The sequence below is a fragment of the Quercus lobata genome, chromosome 10, assembly GCF_001633185.2.
Source record: "Quercus lobata isolate SW786 chromosome 10, ValleyOak3.0 Primary Assembly, whole genome shotgun sequence".
Taxonomy (NCBI): domain Eukaryota; kingdom Viridiplantae; phylum Streptophyta; class Magnoliopsida; order Fagales; family Fagaceae; genus Quercus; species Quercus lobata.
Window position 1 is genome coordinate 216,419 of NC_044913.1, and position 17,523 is coordinate 233,941.

The 17,523-nt window shown below is 36.5% G+C and overlaps 3 protein-coding genes across 4 annotated transcripts; all 3 read right to left on the reverse strand.

Moving 5' to 3' along the window:
* Positions 1-293: 293 nt before the first annotated feature.
* Positions 294-1,992, reverse strand: LOC115965873 (pentatricopeptide repeat-containing protein At5g61800). Its single transcript, XM_031085165.1, has one exon. The coding sequence runs from the start codon at positions 1,955-1,957 to the stop codon at positions 404-406; it is 1,554 nt and encodes a 517-aa protein (XP_030941025.1). The 5' UTR covers positions 1,958-1,992; the 3' UTR covers positions 294-403.
* Positions 1,993-4,350: 2,358 nt separating this feature from the next.
* Positions 4,351-7,690, reverse strand: LOC115962551 (calcium-dependent mitochondrial ATP-magnesium/phosphate carrier protein 2-like). Of its 2 annotated transcripts, none has more exons than XM_031081406.1 (4): positions 6,698-7,690; positions 5,204-5,989; positions 4,981-5,071; positions 4,351-4,823 (listed from the first exon to the last, which is right to left on the reverse strand). In XM_031081406.1, the coding sequence occupies exons 1-4, from the start codon at positions 7,161-7,163 to the stop codon at positions 4,631-4,633; spliced, it is 1,536 nt and encodes a 511-aa protein (XP_030937266.1). In that variant the 5' UTR covers positions 7,164-7,690; the 3' UTR covers positions 4,351-4,630. The 2 variants fall into 2 exon arrangements, with proteins under 2 accessions (XP_030937266.1, XP_030937267.1); XM_031081407.1 differs by lacking the exon at positions 6,698-7,690 and adding an exon at positions 6,528-6,685 and having other exon boundaries at positions 5,204-6,003.
* Positions 7,691-11,491: 3,801 nt separating this feature from the next.
* Positions 11,492-16,247, reverse strand: LOC115964093. Its single transcript, XM_031083409.1, has 5 exons — positions 16,157-16,247; positions 14,250-15,120; positions 13,501-13,659; positions 12,557-12,826; positions 11,492-11,991 (listed from the first exon to the last, which is right to left on the reverse strand). Exons 2-5 carry the CDS (start codon positions 15,096-15,098, stop codon positions 11,980-11,982), a joined length of 1,290 nt encoding a protein of 429 aa, XP_030939269.1. The 5' UTR covers positions 15,099-15,120; positions 16,157-16,247; the 3' UTR covers positions 11,492-11,979.
* Positions 16,248-17,523: the final 1,276 nt, after the last annotated feature.

A 17,523-nucleotide genomic window follows, 5' to 3' on the forward strand; every position in this document is an offset into this window, starting at 1 on the left:
TAGATCACACCTGCATTCAGTGCATCCCAACTTATCTTCCACTCCCCAAGTATCAATTGCATGGACATTAAGAAACCACCTCTCCTCATACCCAGCAGGAATATCTATAGGATTACTGAATTTAATTGGAAAACTTAAGTTACAGTAGCTGACTACCTAAAGAATAGTACCCATTGCCTATTTGTATACCAGGGAAGGAAAAGCCCCACAGCTGAATGTCCAGTAATTGCATTTTCCATGTTGGTTTGGCTTGAGGCTAGCATACCAAACGGATGTCGGTTTGGCTAGAAGATAGCATATCAAATTGAATCCGCTGGTGCCTTCCTTGTCAATAAATGTTGTACACACACACTATGTGACATGCTAAAATAAAGATTCAGCCAGTATAAACAGGAATATGTTGCTAACATACTTCAAACTGATGTTTTCCAATTCCATCTAAGACAGAATATATCACATTACTCTGAGGATGCAAGCTATCCCCTGCAATGAATTCATGGGTATTTCCATTCAACTTAATAAAGCTACAACCAGCGTTCTTCTTGACCCTCTTAGCACTCATTGACCTCCTAATCTGAACCACATCATCCCATAGCTCTGCATTGGCATAAACGTTAGCCATGACTGAATATACCCCGCCATCTTCAGGCTTCAATTCCATCACATGCTCAGCTGCTTTCTTTGCAATCTCAACATCTCCATAGATCCTACATCCTCCCAGCAACCCACCCCACACAAACACATCACCCGCCATTGGCATACTCTTTATCATTTCCATTGCTTCCCCAATAAAACCAGAGCGTCCGAGCAAATCAGCCATGCACCCATAGTGTTTGAGTTCTCGAGGGACCCCATAGACAGATTCCATCTCATTAAAAAGCTTCTGGGCTTCATGGACTAGACCTGCATGGCTACACCCAACCAAGACTCCTAAGAAGCTCACACCGTCCGGTTTAACTCCAGCTTCTATCATTCCAGAGAAGTAGTGCAACAATAGCTGGCCGTGCCCATGCATTGCAAGCCCAACAAGCATGGCATTCCATGTAAACAAATTCTTATACGGGCTAGACTCAAAAATCTCCCCGGCAGTTTCCATACAGCCACACTTAGCATACAAATCCACCAACCCAGTGGACAAGAAGGAATCTATCCGAATCCTATTTTGTTTGATGTAGCTATGAATGGTCTTGCCATGTTCCAATTCCCCCAACTGAGCACAAGCAGAAAGAGCAGAAACCAATGCAATATTATCAGGCTTGAAATCTAAAGCCAGCATGTGGTTGAAGAGATCAATGGCCTCTTTGCATCGGTTCATCTGGGCACACCCAGTTATAATGGTGCCCCATGACACGGTATCTCTTACAGGCATTTCGTCAAACAGCCGATGTGCTTGTGAAATTTCACCAGCCTTGACAAAGCCATCAATCATTGCATTGTAAGAAACAACGTCCCTGTAAGAGCTCTCATTGAACACCCGGTATGCATCATCAATGCGGTCTGATACTGAGTAAACGTGAATGAGGGAATTCAGGACAAACAAATTGGCAGCGAAGCCAAACTTGAAAGCTTGGGAGTGAAGGGTTTTGGCAGTGGGAAAGGCATGAAGTTGAACGCAAGCCTTGAGAGTAAATGGGAAGGTGTGAAAGTCAGGAGGTATAGAGAAGCGACGCATGCGAGCAAAGAGGAGAAGAGCTGAGAGAGGGGAAGAGAGGAGGGTGTGAGCTCTAATGATGTTGTTGTAGCAGAAGGTTGATGGGTTTGGAATGGAATTAAAGATTGAGAGTGCATAACTCAATAAGCTTATAGAGTTGTTGTTGGACTTGGGGTTGAGAACAATGGTGAAGGTGTGGAGGATGTTACTTAAAATGGGGCTAGTTGGATGGAGAAAGAAGTGGCCGGTGGCGATGGTGTGGGCGTGAATTTGGTGGAGCTGTTTCATGCTTTTGCATAATTGCATTGCTTTCTTCTTTCTTCTTATGATTATTATTATTATTATTATTATTATTATTTTTTCTCAAGGTGCCGGAAGTGGAAGAACTTATAATTAGACGGCCATATAGCGTGTCTACATTTTCTTATTTCTTGCATAACAAGGCTTACATATATCTCAAAAATTGTATAATCAATCACCCCAATTATTTTTTATCGACTAAACATTGTATAACTAACGACTAAGGAATGGTCAAAACTTTCAAAGGAAAAGTAGATTGTGGACGTACCTCATCTACTAGCACTCCCACTAATAATTGGATTAGTGGAGTGCCCGTGACCTCATAGATTCTCTTAAGCATTTTAAATAGGGCAATTCCATTTTTTTTGCCACTAATAAATAATTGGATTAGTGCCCTTGGACGGTGCAAAATGATTGTACCTTGTCCTGTCCTAATAAAAAAGTTGAGTGCAATTCCATTTTTTATTTCCATAACTGCTTTAACCAACTTTCCAATATTTTATTATTTTCAGTCATTTATGTTGGAGGAACCACCACCTGTTCTTTTCCCTCTTTGAGATTTTTATGATTTTTTTTTAATGTATATGGAGTGACTAGGCTATATCTCTCCCTCTTTTAAATAGAGTACTGTTCTAATTTGTGTAAAGAAAGGGAATAATGATATTCTTAATGGAAGATAAAACACTAAACACTTACCTAATAAGAGAATAATGCTTAAGGGGGAACATTTGAAGTGTGATCTTCTCCTCTGATCTGTTTTCTTTCTTTTCCTTTTTGTTATTTTAAGTTTGAAAATCAAAATGCTGTCACTGAAGACTCTTGGCAGGGAGGCCTATATATATATTTGAAATAACAGATACAATAACCATCTCTTTCTCACCCTCTTTCTGAACTCTTGAGCTCTGTGGCACACAGGATGTGTTCAAAGAAGAAGAAGAAGAAGAAGAAGAAAAAGAAGATAGTGATCATGATGATAATGGTACCCTCTTCAACCTCTAGTTGGGTGTGAGGGGGGAAAGGGCAAGTCATTGAGGCAAAGGGAAGGCAAAGCCTTTCTTCTAGGTTTGTTATTTCACTGGCCAAATTGCATCTCTACCAGTAGTTACCTATGCCAGGCCGTCTTTAATGTACACCATATATAGTTTTGTTAATGCTATCATATGCAGTTTCTTTCTGCTACCTCGTATTTCAAACTTCAAACCCCCACAAGAAACCTTGTTTCACATAAAGTAGGCAGAATTAGAAAAATCATTTATAGTAAATAAGGGTTTTAAAAAAAAAAAAATTTAGCCCATGCAGTTGCTGGTGCATCTCAACGCCTGTTTGTATTTATAATTATCAATAAATATGTGTTTGTATCCATAGGTGCAAGCGTGTATATGTGTTATTAGACCTACATACACCAGCCGTAGACAGTTCCTCAGAAGGAAGTTCAGTTGCAATTTTGTCTACGCAACCGACATAGATACATATGCAAGCATTAAAATCATGTACTCAAAACAGAAATACTTCACTCGACTAAAAATTCAAGAACAATTTGAGTGTATTTTATAGGAATTTTCAGCGAATTAAGGGAGCCAATCATTCAACAATCACACCATCACATATGTTAGATATACAGAGCACACATTTAAAACTTCTTACTTGCCAACTATTTGTGCTCAAACAGATGGATCTATCCTCCCAATAAATGCAATATATGTTTCACTCAAAGTGAAAGGTCAATGTCTACTTATCACTCTCAATCATTTTAAATGTAAGTAACCAATAAGCAATTTAGTGAATAAAAGATATGTTGCCAACCTGCAAGTCTACCAATAAAATTTTTTAGGAAAACAAAAAAAATTTGATTCTTATGCCTAACTATAAATACATGCAAACATTTTTTTTTTTTTTTTTGGATAGATATGCAAACATAAAACTCCCATGCCAACTCAAAAGAATCATTTTGACTCCTAGGGATTAGGATAGATTAGGCACTTATAAAGCCGTTATCTACTCATTTCCTTCCTCAACGTATTTAGAAGGGGGGGATCTATATTGGATCCATCCATAGGTGTCCTCCTATATTCATAAGGTGGAAATTGGGTGATAGCTTTATAAATGTCCAAGCTACCTTTGTAGTCAAAATACTCTTTTGACAGGGAGCTTATGGCTTACACCTATATGGTCTTCATCTACTCTTATTCCTTAAATTACTTAGCAAAACTAAATAATAATAATAATAATAAAAAGAGGAAATTTCATGAAGTTACAGTTGTAGAAGCATAGAAAAGGAATGAGAAGTAAGATATTGATCACCTTGCAGCCAGACATCAAAATGCTCCTCAAAAATTGGTTTAGATAAGCATGGGAAACGAAAAAAAAAAAAAAAAAACCTTTCTGAAAACAGCCGCAGAAGCATAGAAAAAGAACGAGTAGGATATATCTTTCACCTTGCAGTCAGACTTCAAAATGTTCCTCAACAGTTAATTCAGATAAGCATGGGAAAAAACTATCTGAATACAAAATTATGTGCCCTGTACACTGACAGGGATTACAATATATAATATAGCTCAAATGATCATATGACCTACCTGATTAATTATCCTATTCTTTTTTATCTTCATCATCAACAGCACCACCATTTCCTACTCTGGAATAAGCTTAGTTACCATTTGGGCAAAACTGCAGCACTACCTAATCAAGATCTAGTCTATTCTTCATTGTTTCATAAACCAAATAGGTAATGCTTGCTGCTGGCACAACTTTGAGGAGATTCGGAAAGAGTCCTTTGTAGAAACCTCTATAACCTTCATGTTGAAGGGTTCTCCAAAATACATCAGACATTCCCTTATAAGCAGCAGCAGCATTAGAACGTTGAGCTTGCATTCTGAAAGGCAATATTATACTAACCTCAATAAGGAGTGCACATTAAAATAAAGCATCACTTGTTCAGATGAGCCAAAGGAAAAGTAGAAAAGATAATGATAAATAAAAATTATTTGAACCCAAGAAAGAAGAATGAATTCCACACATAAATATTGTACCTTGTTCGAATAACCTGCAAGGGGTAAACACATGTTGCTCCAAGTGCTCCTGAAATTGTCCCACAACCTAGTTGCACAAGAGGGCCAGGTTCTGTAGGACAGTTCAAAGTTTTTAGAAAGAATTTTTCTCGGTTTATCTATATGCAGAGGTAAAAAGATTACAATGCTTAAGAGAAGAAAATGACAAACTTGAAACCAGAAAATTAACATAGAGGGCCCATACCTGTATCTTGAAGAATATATGTCTTTGACATATCTTTCAAGGTCTCATAGGCAGCAAGTTCAATGCCAGCATAAGGGATTATCCCCAAAAGTGATGGTACAAGACCTTTGTAAAAGGCTCGAGGTCCCTCCTGAACCCATATATCTTTTGTCAGTTTCCCAAGCTTAGGAACCTTCCCACCTTCACATTCACAAGTTTGTAAGCGAGTTTTCACAAGGTCCAATGGATAGATAGCAGATTGTGCAACCGCACCTGCCATACCACCAGCCAAAAGTCTTCCAGAAGCACCAATATCACCTTTGTCTTTCCCTCTACCATCTCCAATGACATTCTTTAAACTTTCATAAGCATAAAACTTGATGGCACTTTCTGGTGTAACCTTCACAACATTCAAGCCATTACCTCGGAAAAACCCCAAGAAACCTCCCTCCTTCCATATCTTCATTATAGCTGGGACAATAGAAGCACGTGTTGTCTGAACTTGTAAAACCACCTTCAGGCGATCAAGAGGAGCAGTTGCAGTACGAGAAGTGGCCCCTGCTATTCCTCCTGCAATAAAATATTTGCCTCGATGAACATGCTTACTGATGCCCTCAGGAATGACAGCCTGTTCTCCTATGTCTACAAGGCATACCCTTTCCCAATGCTGATATATATTTTCAATAGTAGCTTCATGTGGATAGAGTAGAAGAAAATCTCTCCACTCTTCAAAAGTGATAATTCCATTATTGTCCTTATCAACGTGCTCCACAAAACGTGCAAGTTCTTCATCATCAATCTCAATTCCTGGAAAACAGAAACTGCCGGGGCTTATAAGATAAAAACAAATGATATACTCCAAATTACAGGCTTGAGGAAAAGCAGCCATAGTAACCAGGAAAAAGAATCAAACAAGAAATCATATCAATTGCATCACTACAAAAATTTCAACACCAATTAGTTAAGGCACACATAAAGTTTATAAAGAGAGTTCAAATAACACATGATGAAACAATAGCTTCCAATGTACCAAGCGAATGCAAAGTTTGGGATGGTACAAGTATAAAATTACAAGAAAACCACCATGGGGAACAGGGTACCGCTAAAGCCACATATTCACTTTGTCCCATCAATTCAACTCAAGCTTATGTAGTAAAAAATCCATAGTAATCCTAGCAATAGCATCATCCTTTCCTAATTACATAATTTCAATTTGCCAGCCAATCCTATTTAAGGTGATCTCGTCCACCAGTCCAACCATTTTTTACCTACTTTTACTTGTATCCTATGAAATCCAAGTTAGTATAATATCTTTTGGTCAGCATTTAATTGTCATCACACTTACCTTATTATATGTGTTGGTTGTACATGGTACCTTGGGGGGCTTGTGTACATTATTACAAATCTTCCTCATTCCTAATCGAAGACTTGAGCATGCATATTGACAAGTTGTTGTAATTGATCTCAAAGGAAAATAATAATAATAATAATAAAAAAGGGTAAGAGTAAGAGTACCAGCCTTAAGAAGCGCATCCAAGAGCTCTTCGGGAAGAATGCAGCCACTGTGTTTGACATCAATGGCCTGAAAGATGCGATAGAGCTCGAGCTCCTTATCGTCCATGTAGCGACGGAATTCATGGTAATCAACCCTGCCGTCTCTGTTGGCGTCACAAACCTTGAAGAGATCCTTGGCGTACTTGTAGTGTGAGGGTATTTGGAGAGCCGAGAGTCCAGCCTCGATCTGGGGATAGTCCAAGTATCCCAGGTTGGCAGCATCGAAGAAATCGAACAGAGCTCGGATTCTGAGATCCCTCTCGTCCTTGGTCTCCTGCAATGCCAGAAGCACGTGATCCATGGAAATGGGTCCACCTTTCTTCTTCTTGTTCTTGCTGTTGGGGTTGGGGTTGGGATTCAGATTAGGACGCCGTTGGTTTTGATTTTGGTTTTGAGTGTCAGTTCTTGTGGGCTTTGCTGCGTCCATCTGATCTGAGTCGATGTTCGTTTTCCCAAAAACCACTCCGATAATTCTTATCAGACTTTAAATTATGACTAATACTACTACCACTAGTAGTAGTCAAATTGAAACGGCCTTTCTATTGTAATGGAAAGGCCATTTGATTCTGAATTTGAAACTGATTGTGACTGTGATTGTAATTGTAATTGTGATTGTGATCTATTGAGGAAGACTAACAAATACAAAGTCAATATACCAGACTCGAAATGAGAATACAACTAATTTCTAAGAAAGGAAAAAACGAGGTAAGTAACTTGGTTTTCTTTTCTTTTTTTAATGAATATGACGACACACGGTCATAGAGAAGAGAATGCAGTTCAGACAAAACTCACATATACACAAATCAAATCAATGCGGCAATTTCGGTGGCCCAGCTCTTTTGCCGGCTTGGCCTTGGGAAGGATAAGGGACGATTTGGTTTGGGTTGAGGGGTCGTGTGTGTGGCCTTTTTTACACTTTTAGTTTAGGGATACCTCCAATCTCTCTGAATATTTTTCAGCATCATTACTTTACTTCATATTGGATTTGAATATTCCTCATTCCTCTGCTGCCTGCCCTTTTAGTCTTTTCCTTTCTGATTTTTTGGCCTTTTTCTTTTCTTTCCTTTCCTGATTTTTTTTATTGGTTATTAATTAGGCAATTTTGCCTCGCCAGTTTCATCTGCTCCTCTCTGCTTCGTCCTAGGCAAGTTTTTCCCGCTCTGCAAAGGTGGTGGGGTGGAGATAGGACGAGATTTTAGACCAACACTATGGGAGGGGGCAGGGATGGGTTTAGACTTTTTAGACTCACTCCGCTCCTCCACATCCCCACCCTATTTCATCCCGCGTTAATAAGGGTTAAATTGTAAATTTTTTCATACATTAAAACCCTACTATTTAAACAAACATATTATCAACTTATTTTATTATACTCAACATGGCTCTCTGCCTCTTTTTTCTCTCTAACAAAGTTGAAAATAAAGTACTACTTTAACGTTTTCTTGTCTTTATTTAGAGCATCCACAACAGACGTTATAAAAAAAATGTCATTTTGAAACATCAAAAGTCTACTTTATTATTTTACCACATCATTTTACAACATCTCATTTATCAGATGTTTTATTCTTCAATTTTATACATTAAAATAATATTTACACCACATTAAAATAATATATTAAATTCCTCCCCTCATCCTCATCATCATCATCATCATCATCAACCACCACCGCAACAACAACAACAACAACAACCAGAAAAATTGTTGCCGCCACAATCACCAGGTAAATGCCCAAAAACTCACATCATCATCAAAGCAACAACAACAACAACAACCAGAAAAATTGTTGCCGCCACAATCACCAGGAAAAAAAAAAAAAACACAACCACCAAAATCAACCCACAACCGCCGCCAAATCCACCACCAAAACAGAAAAACAAAGACAAAAACAGATCAGAAATCATCATCATCATCAACCATCACTGCAACAACAACCAGAAAAATTGTTGCGGCCACAATCACCAGGAAAAAAAAAAAAAAAAAAAAAACACAACCACCAAAATCAACCGCCGCCGAATCCACCACCAAAATAGAAAAACAAAGACAAAAACAAATCAGAACAGAGACTGGCACCACCACCGATTCGCCCACCAGTCGACCCACCCAATACCACCGATTCGCCCACCGCCATAACCCATAACCCGAACCCACCCACCATCGATCTGCCCATCTCAACCCACCCACCGCCATAACCCACAACCCGAACCCACCCACCACCAATCTGCCTATCCGAACCCACCCATCAAACCACAACCAAAAAAAGTGAACGGGAAAAAGAAAAAAGGAAAAAAAAAAAAAGAACCCGAAGCGGAATAGAGAAGCCAGATGAACGGCGGCGTCGAGTGGTGGTCTTTGGTGAGATCGACGGCGTTGAGTGGCGGCCATTAGTGATCAGCATGTTGTGGAAGATGAATAGAGAAGACAGAGATGAGAAGACACAGAGAGAGTGATATCTGTGATGAGGAGAGAGAAAACGAGAATAAAATAATAATATATATTATGCAACATATGTCCGTACTGTGCTAAAATTGTGATGGTACTGTAGCATGTTGTAAAACTTTAGCACATTTAACACATCTGATAAAGGGGCGTTTTTAGTGTTTGATGTGGCAAATGTGCCAAATATTTGGCATTTGGCACATTTACCACACCTGTTGTGGATGCTCTTAGAAGAAGATTTATACAATATTAAATTATTGAATCCATTTAACGTTTTTCTCATAATAGATTTGATCATGAACATAACAGCATGTTTTCTATTTTTATGAGATACATGTGTGTAGGTTTGTGTTTGTGTCCTTGTGTGCCAGACTGCCAGTGCCGCTGTTAATTGTAATTCTTGACTTCTTTCTCAGCATAATAATCTCATGTTATTTGAAGTTCTTTCTTAGCATAATAGCATGTTATTTGTAGTTCTTTCTATCATGAACAAATTGGAACAAAGCACTCGGGACGAAGCAATCTAAGTAGCTGAGTGAGTGCAATGGCATTTTTTAAAATTCCACTTAAACAATTTAAAGTTATAGCCAATTCCTCACATGGTCTTAAACCATGAGAGTTTGGCAGGTGTCTATATATATATATAACTTCCATATTAGTTTCTAGAAATAGATAAAGATGTTATTAAAAAAAAAAAAAGTTTGGATTATTTTGTTATGTGTCATACTATAAGATTTTTGTTTTGTTGTGATATTGTTTTATTAAATACTTAGATAATATTATTCAATTTTTGCTAAAAATTAGTTTAATTTGATGAGATAAATTTATTTGTAATTTCAAATATATTTTTATTAATGAAACAGATAATTTTATTTCTTAAAAATTGTAATAGTTGTGGAGCAAATTAATAAGAAGTAGAGTTTAAAGGAGTGAGACGGGACTTCGTAGGATCTTAACAGGCGAGGATAGGGCAAGAAAACTGTTTCCGTTATGCGGGGTGGGGCAAGGATGGGGCAAAACAAAACCATGCGAGGCGAGGGCAAAGACCCCATCTTTCAGCCCCACCCCACCTCATTGCCATCCCTAATAATTAAGTATGCTAATTTGCTACAGTTACTTGTTTTAGAATACTAGTATACCCTTGGCATGATAGCCATTTCACAAGAATAAGTTCTTGTGGAGTGGGGTGGGCAAGGTCCGCGCTATGGTCACACCCAATTTCACTATTCATTGACTTACCATCCATAGTTGCACACATTAGCATATAACCACCCACAACTGCATACATCAACATTGCGCAATTAGGTGGTGCAATCCCTAAAATTATAAATACAATAATGTTTTACTTTTTTCTCTTACTTAAATAGTGAGTCTCACTACAAATTTAATTAATGAGATCCACTATTATGTAAAATATGGAAATATAACATTATTATACTCTCAAACTATTGTATAATTACTTTCAATTGTAATACATAATTTGGGATTGTTAACAGGTATGCCTAATGCACATTTTAAAACATATAAAATTTTTAATTATGAGTTGCAAAACAATTTTTAATAAAATAGTTTTTGGTCCAACTACATGTATTTGTTCCTTTTTGAAATTGAGAAATAAGGTAACTTTGATATTGTATTGCTAACCTAAGCCTTAAAAGATTGAGTTGATTTCATGTTTAATGAAGGTTGATTTTTGTATGGGGCAATGTCTATTACACACTACCACATTGCACACAAAGCACACATAATTAGGCTTTTGAATTGAAAATATGTCCTAAAGTCACGATTTTAATTCAAAACACAAGATTTCAGTTCAAAACTTTTTGAATTGAAATTGTGACATTTTAATTCAAATAATAATGTGTATGGTGAGTGCAATGGTAAATATGTCTTAAAGTCACAATTTTAATTCAAAACACAAGATTTCAGTTCAAAACCTTTTGAACTAAAATTGAAACATTTTAATTCAAATAATAATGTGTGTACGGTGAGTGCAATAATAATTTCAGTTGTTAGAGAAAAAAAGGAATGGTGAATTTTAGTGACTGAAGTCAAGTCTAGCTTGGGATTTGGTAAGAGTGTGGCATTTTAGAATTTAGAGGGATATAAATGAAATTGTGAGGTCAAGGTTGGTATGTCCAAAGATGTAAAAACATATACAAACACCACTTAAAACACCACTTAAGCCAATGACTTGTGGCCTAACTATATTATATAAACCATTTACTATTGTCATTTTTATTAAATGTATGACTTCACTCACAAGTGTATCCTAACATTGATGATTGCCATGGCATCTCAATTTTAGACAAACAAATAAGTTTCTTCAAATGTCCCAAAAACTTGAGGAGTTTAGATTTCTAGAGAAAAATGCACTTGATACTACCAGCCCTTAAACTCCTAATACATGAATCAAATCCCTACATGGTCCCAAAGATAAAGACATTAATGTCAATGGATAACAAATTGATCACGTTTTTCGACATGCCATTCAAAGGCTCGCATATCTGTAAGTGTTTGTTTGGATTGAGGGAGGAATGAGAGGGAGCAAAGGGAAGCAGAGTAAAATTGACCAAAAATTAGCCAAGTTGGCTGAAAATTAGGCTAATTTCTGGCCAACTTTACTTTATTGCTCTTTCCTTCCTCTCAAACCAAAACAGACCACAAGTGGTGACTAGTCCAACAAATATAAATATAATTTGAGAATGGCCAGAGATAAGAGAGAATGGGGTTGATCATGAATGACGAAGAGCCATTTATGATGAGGACGCTCTTATCCATCTCACAATGACTGCTTTCCAGATCTCCACTATGCATATACCTTGAAAATAAAATAAAAAAGACCTTCATGACATCAGCAGTTATATCATAGAAAGCAAATCCAATAGAGAGAGAAAAGCAATCACGTAAGAAGAACAAGAAGAAGAAAAACCCATAACAAGAACTTGAAACCACTGCTTCAAAAAGTTACAATACTTATTGTAAAATTTATTTTTATATATCTAAAAGGTGGTAGATTCTACATATATTATACAAGTAGTACTCTCCCTCTCTCTTAGTGGGGACTAGGCACATAAAGTATTCATGGAATAACATCACAAGTGACTGGTAACCATATTTTGTATCATTCTAAAGTTGGCAAGCACTAGCAGCAACAGCTATTGCTACTCACAACCCTGAAAGAACCAATAAACTTTAGAGGCCTGATCTCAATTCATAAGAATCCAGCAGCCTTATTTCTATTGACATAATATTGCTAACCATTTTTGAAGAAAACTTCACTATAGGTGAAATATAATTGATCAACGCATCCATTGATCCTTGTCAATCAGACAGCAGCGTTATTTATTATCATTTGCATTCTACATCAATGCAAATGCTTATACCTTATTAACTTGCTTTGCAATTGGAACTCGTAGGGAAAGCCTAGGCTTTGGCAATTGGTCTGCAACCAAAATGTAGAAGAGCCCCATGACTCCTGTGTGCCTTTGGGCGCTACTGTAATTAGATTCCAGAATCAGAGTCTCCCCAACATTTATCTTCACAGAGCCTGGTTGAGGATAACAAGTGGACATTCCTACAATATAACCAGCCTCATTTCCTGCTTCCTTCCCTTGTCCATAAGTTGGTATTGAAGAACATAAAACCCTTCCATCCTGAAACTCCACACAAAAGCATGAGCAAAAGAAGAAACTCCACAAAAAAGCATGAGCAAAAGAAGGTGTTACATGATTAAACTCCTCAAAATATGACAAAAATTTTCACAGATGTGTGGTACTAGATGATTGAAAGGAAAGATAGAATCAAATAACTAATCCAGAGCTATAGGAACAATAAAATTTTGAAACCCAAAAAAAAAAAAGTATATAGAGCACATGCAGATCACGATGAAGTTCATAGCCTAATACAACATGAGATTTTGTTGTGATTTTTTTTTTTTTTGATAAGTAACGAAAGAAATTTTATTAGAAAAAAAAAAACCAACCAAATACACTGTAAGTGTACTATAGTGGCACAAACTTGTCGTGAATTATAAAATATCTTCACAATAGTTTATTCAGTGTAACTAAATTAAAAAGATTCTAGCTACACATCCAACTATCTAGTTGGTCCTAAATATATGGAGACAAAGTATGGAAAAAATATGAATGCGTGTGAACTACTTTTGCTTGTGATAGTGACAATTCCTGATACATCTCCATAGAAGATCATCAAATCGGGTAAGTATTATGATATTCCACAAGAGATCAACTGATATATCACGTAACAAAGAAAATCAGAAATGTGTCACTCATATCACTACAAACAGATAAGGTAAGTGTTGAATCACCTCTCCATAAAGAGTTGAACCGATACCCCCCGAATGTTGATGGGCCACACCGTAGATGATATAACCACCGATTGGCATAAGGAGGCTTGTCCTTTTGGAGTCAGTGCACCTAATATCGGTCATACCAGATGTACTACAAGGCTCAATGTTATACTCAACCTGTCCCAAAGAAATTCTATTGTCATTAAGAAAGAGTATTGAATTAACAAAAATACTAAGAATGCAACAGAGTACCGATCGGTTGAATGAAATTTCAATTTTGTACCAGTTCTTGGTTTTTGAAACTTACACTTCAAGATTTACTAGATTGTTACATGTTTTTTGAAACTTATTTCACTTCAAGATTTATTAGATTGTCACAACTTAAATGAAGCAAGCAAATCATTAAGGGTGAGATATTAAAAAACAGAAAGCTCACTAAGATGCAGCTATAAGAAAATTTTACTCATAAAAGAGAGGAGGAAAGCTCAGGTTCACTGGATATAGACACCTATTCCATTAACTTACATTATTAAAATAAAAAAATAAAAAATAGTTTGTAATTTTCTAAACTCTGGAAATAAGTTGCAATGAACATATATTTTACGAATCTAAAGTGTAATATAGCCAATTTTAATCAAATTTATACTTTTATATCTCTTGTTCAGAAGTGTGTGTGTGTGTTTGAGAGAGGGAGATCAGTAATTACAAATACTGTTTATATCACAATATTAGGAGAGTATAATATAATTGTAGAGGAGTTCACTTACATGGCATTCATGTTCTGAATTTTGCCCTGTTGAATTGTCCAATCGTTTCCAAGTATCAGTGACATCAAATATATAAATCTTGACAGGCACAATAAATTCATCCCAATCAATCCACTTCACCGTATATCTCAGGTAAAGGTTTCTCTTAGCACTCTCAGAGTCATCTCTCAATCTGCATTGTGTGTGGTCATAACAACATCCTAAGCCTCCTATATAGTCTGGTCTCAAGGGTCGGCCATATTCATCCTTTGAAACATTATATAGATCACACCTGCATTCAGTGCATCCCAACTTATCTTCCACTCCCCGAGTATCAATTGCATGGACATTAAGAAGCCACCCCTCCTCATACCCAGCAGGAATATCAGCAGGATTACCAACCTCTATTCCATAAGGATCTGGAACATCTGAGTTTGTTCCTCGGGTTTCAGATCCAAGGCCATAATACTGGCCAAGAGAATTATTCTGGCATATACCACTGTTCCTTACGAAAATATGATCAGGTTTCTTATTTTTTTGGCGGTCATCGTGCTCAGGATTTGTTGCATTTAGACATTGATAATATCTTGCAATGACCCAGTGGTGGAGATAAGTTTCGTGAAGAGGGACAGGATGCCCTGCTTCATCAACTACTTCAGCATTGAAACCCTTGATAGCAATATGACCTCTTGGGAAGTCAATATTGGAGTAATATTCGTTCACCACTGATCCTTGATCCAGCACAAACTTGGGGGATAGGAAAACTGCAGATTTTATCTCAGGATGTCTATATTTCTGGAAAGCATGTGAGCAAGTTATGCTTAATGCCAGTAATAGTATTGTTAATGGAACTCGAAAACAGTTAAGCATTTTTTTCTGCCCAAAACAAACTCTGTCATAAAATAAAACCGAACATTCTCAGATAATAATCTCAACAATCATCTCTAAAATAACAAGTGAAACCCACATACAAAGTAAATAAATAAGATTAAACAATATTAGGTAAGGTAAGCAATACGCAAAAGAGAGCATGAAGGACTTAAACAACTTGTTTGTCTCAGAATTGGCAATATCAGTCAAGATTAAAATTATCATTTGAAATTGTGTCCTTACAGTCCGTTAATAGCCATGTTAGGGGAAACTAACAAAAAGAAGGAAATCATAAAAAAAGGTACGGGCCGAAATTGTGTATAATATGTTAGACTTGTGTAATGAACCCAAAGCGAGTGCAACAAGTCTAGCTCAACCCAACTAAGAAGGACATCAGTGAAAATACCAAAGCATGTGTATACATGGATAAAATCAGGAACAAAGAGCAAGACAACTCCAAGAATAGTTTGTTAGTTAGTCACTAGTTGTTGTACAATTAATTAGTTGGTTAAAGAGACAATCTTAGCTTTTGTTGATGCAAAATCCTCAATTCCCTTTCTAAGCTCTCTTCCTAATCACCCTTTCTTCTTCTTCTTTTGGAGGATGACTACCTCAAATCAAGTAAATTCTCTTATTTCCAACACACTTTCCTATCCTACACAATTGTTGACCGCACAACGGCACAAGGCTATAGAGAAACAACTAAAATTGATAAAAATATAAATGGGCAATTAGCAAATTAAATGAATCTTGATGTTGACGCCCAAATTACATGTGGGTTATTTTGAATACCAAAAAAAAAAAAAACTTTGGTAATCATTCACAGAGAAAAGCGAGCGAACATTTGATATACTCTGTACGAGGAAGGAGCATGAAAACATCCCTCGGGTGTAACTATTTTGACTCTAAATACCAAACAGACAGGCACGAAGTTTAAAATGATCCATCGATCCCCGGTTAACCAATAAGGTGATTTATTGAATAGAGTTGGATTGGCGTACCATGTTTCTTTGATAATAATAAACAATAGTGAAAGAAAGAGAGGGGAAAGAGCGTACCCAATAAAAGAAAAGGAACCAGCCAATTCCAAAGTATTTCAGATTACAGAGAACCACGGAGGAGTTCGACGGATTTGAAAGACTTAAAAATAAAATATACAGAGTGTGTGGACAGAGCCCTTTGGAGCCAACAAAAGAAACTACTCTCGTTTTGGATGGAAATGATGAGGCCACAGCTTACGCCATCATTCCATGTCACCGTAGTATTATTTACTTTGGTCCAAATTTCTTAACATCCAAGTTTAGGAAAAAGACATATTAGAATATTACTATTATATGTCAATTTTTTTTTTTCTTTCAAAAATGCATTATATTCAATTTTCATCAATAACGTTTCTAACTTTTTCATCTTTTAAAAAAAAAAAAAAAAAAACCTTTTTCTGAATGAAAAATTAGATTTTTTGTGTGGACTCGCTAACCCGCATCCCATGACACTAACAATAGTGTAATACCACAAGTATCACTCAAGTAACAATGGAGCGTACTACTACTATTATAATGAGAGCTTCTTACCACTAAATAAGACTATAAATAAACCAAACTATTTATGAACAATTCAAACTCAATTCAGGAAGAAGCTTTATTTATATTTGTTTGTTTAGAAAACAAACCAAGTTCAAACCTTAGGTTTAGGCTTGATTACTAAATAAGCCAAACTCGAACATAATAGTCAAATTGAAACGGCATTTTTATTGTAATGGAAATGCCATTTGATTTTGATTTTGATTCTGAAACTGGTTGTGATCTATTGAGGAGGACTAACAAATACAAAGATAATTACCAAAAACTCAAAATGAGAAAACAAATAATTTCTATGAAGGAAAAAACGAGGTTGGTAACTTTGGTTTTTTTTTTTTTTTTTTTTTAATGAATATGACACATAATAGTCATAGAGAAGAGAATGCACTTCAGACAAAACTCACAAATATATATATATATATATATCCACCCTTGTCTATGTGGCAATTTCGGTGGCTCAGCTCTTTTGCCGACTTGGGAAAGGAAAAGGGACAATTTGGTTTGAGTTGAGGTTGAGGATGAGGAGTCATGTGTGTGGCCTTTTTTAGATTTTAGTTTAGGGAAACCTCAAATCTCAGACACAATAATTTTTTCCTAAATAAATATTTTATTACTCAACCCAAAACAAGGGAGGAAAAAAAAAAGAACTAGGCCAAATTTCATCGCTAGCCTGCAAAATAGAAGAAAGTAGATTTGAGATGGAAATCGGCCCAATCCAACTTACAAGAGCAGCCCATTGGGCCAAAATATGGGCAATGACATTGCCCTCCCTGCAAACAAAGGAAAATTTTACATTGGTAAAAAGCTTTACAAAATACAAATATCATCACATAAAATTTTATTACTCC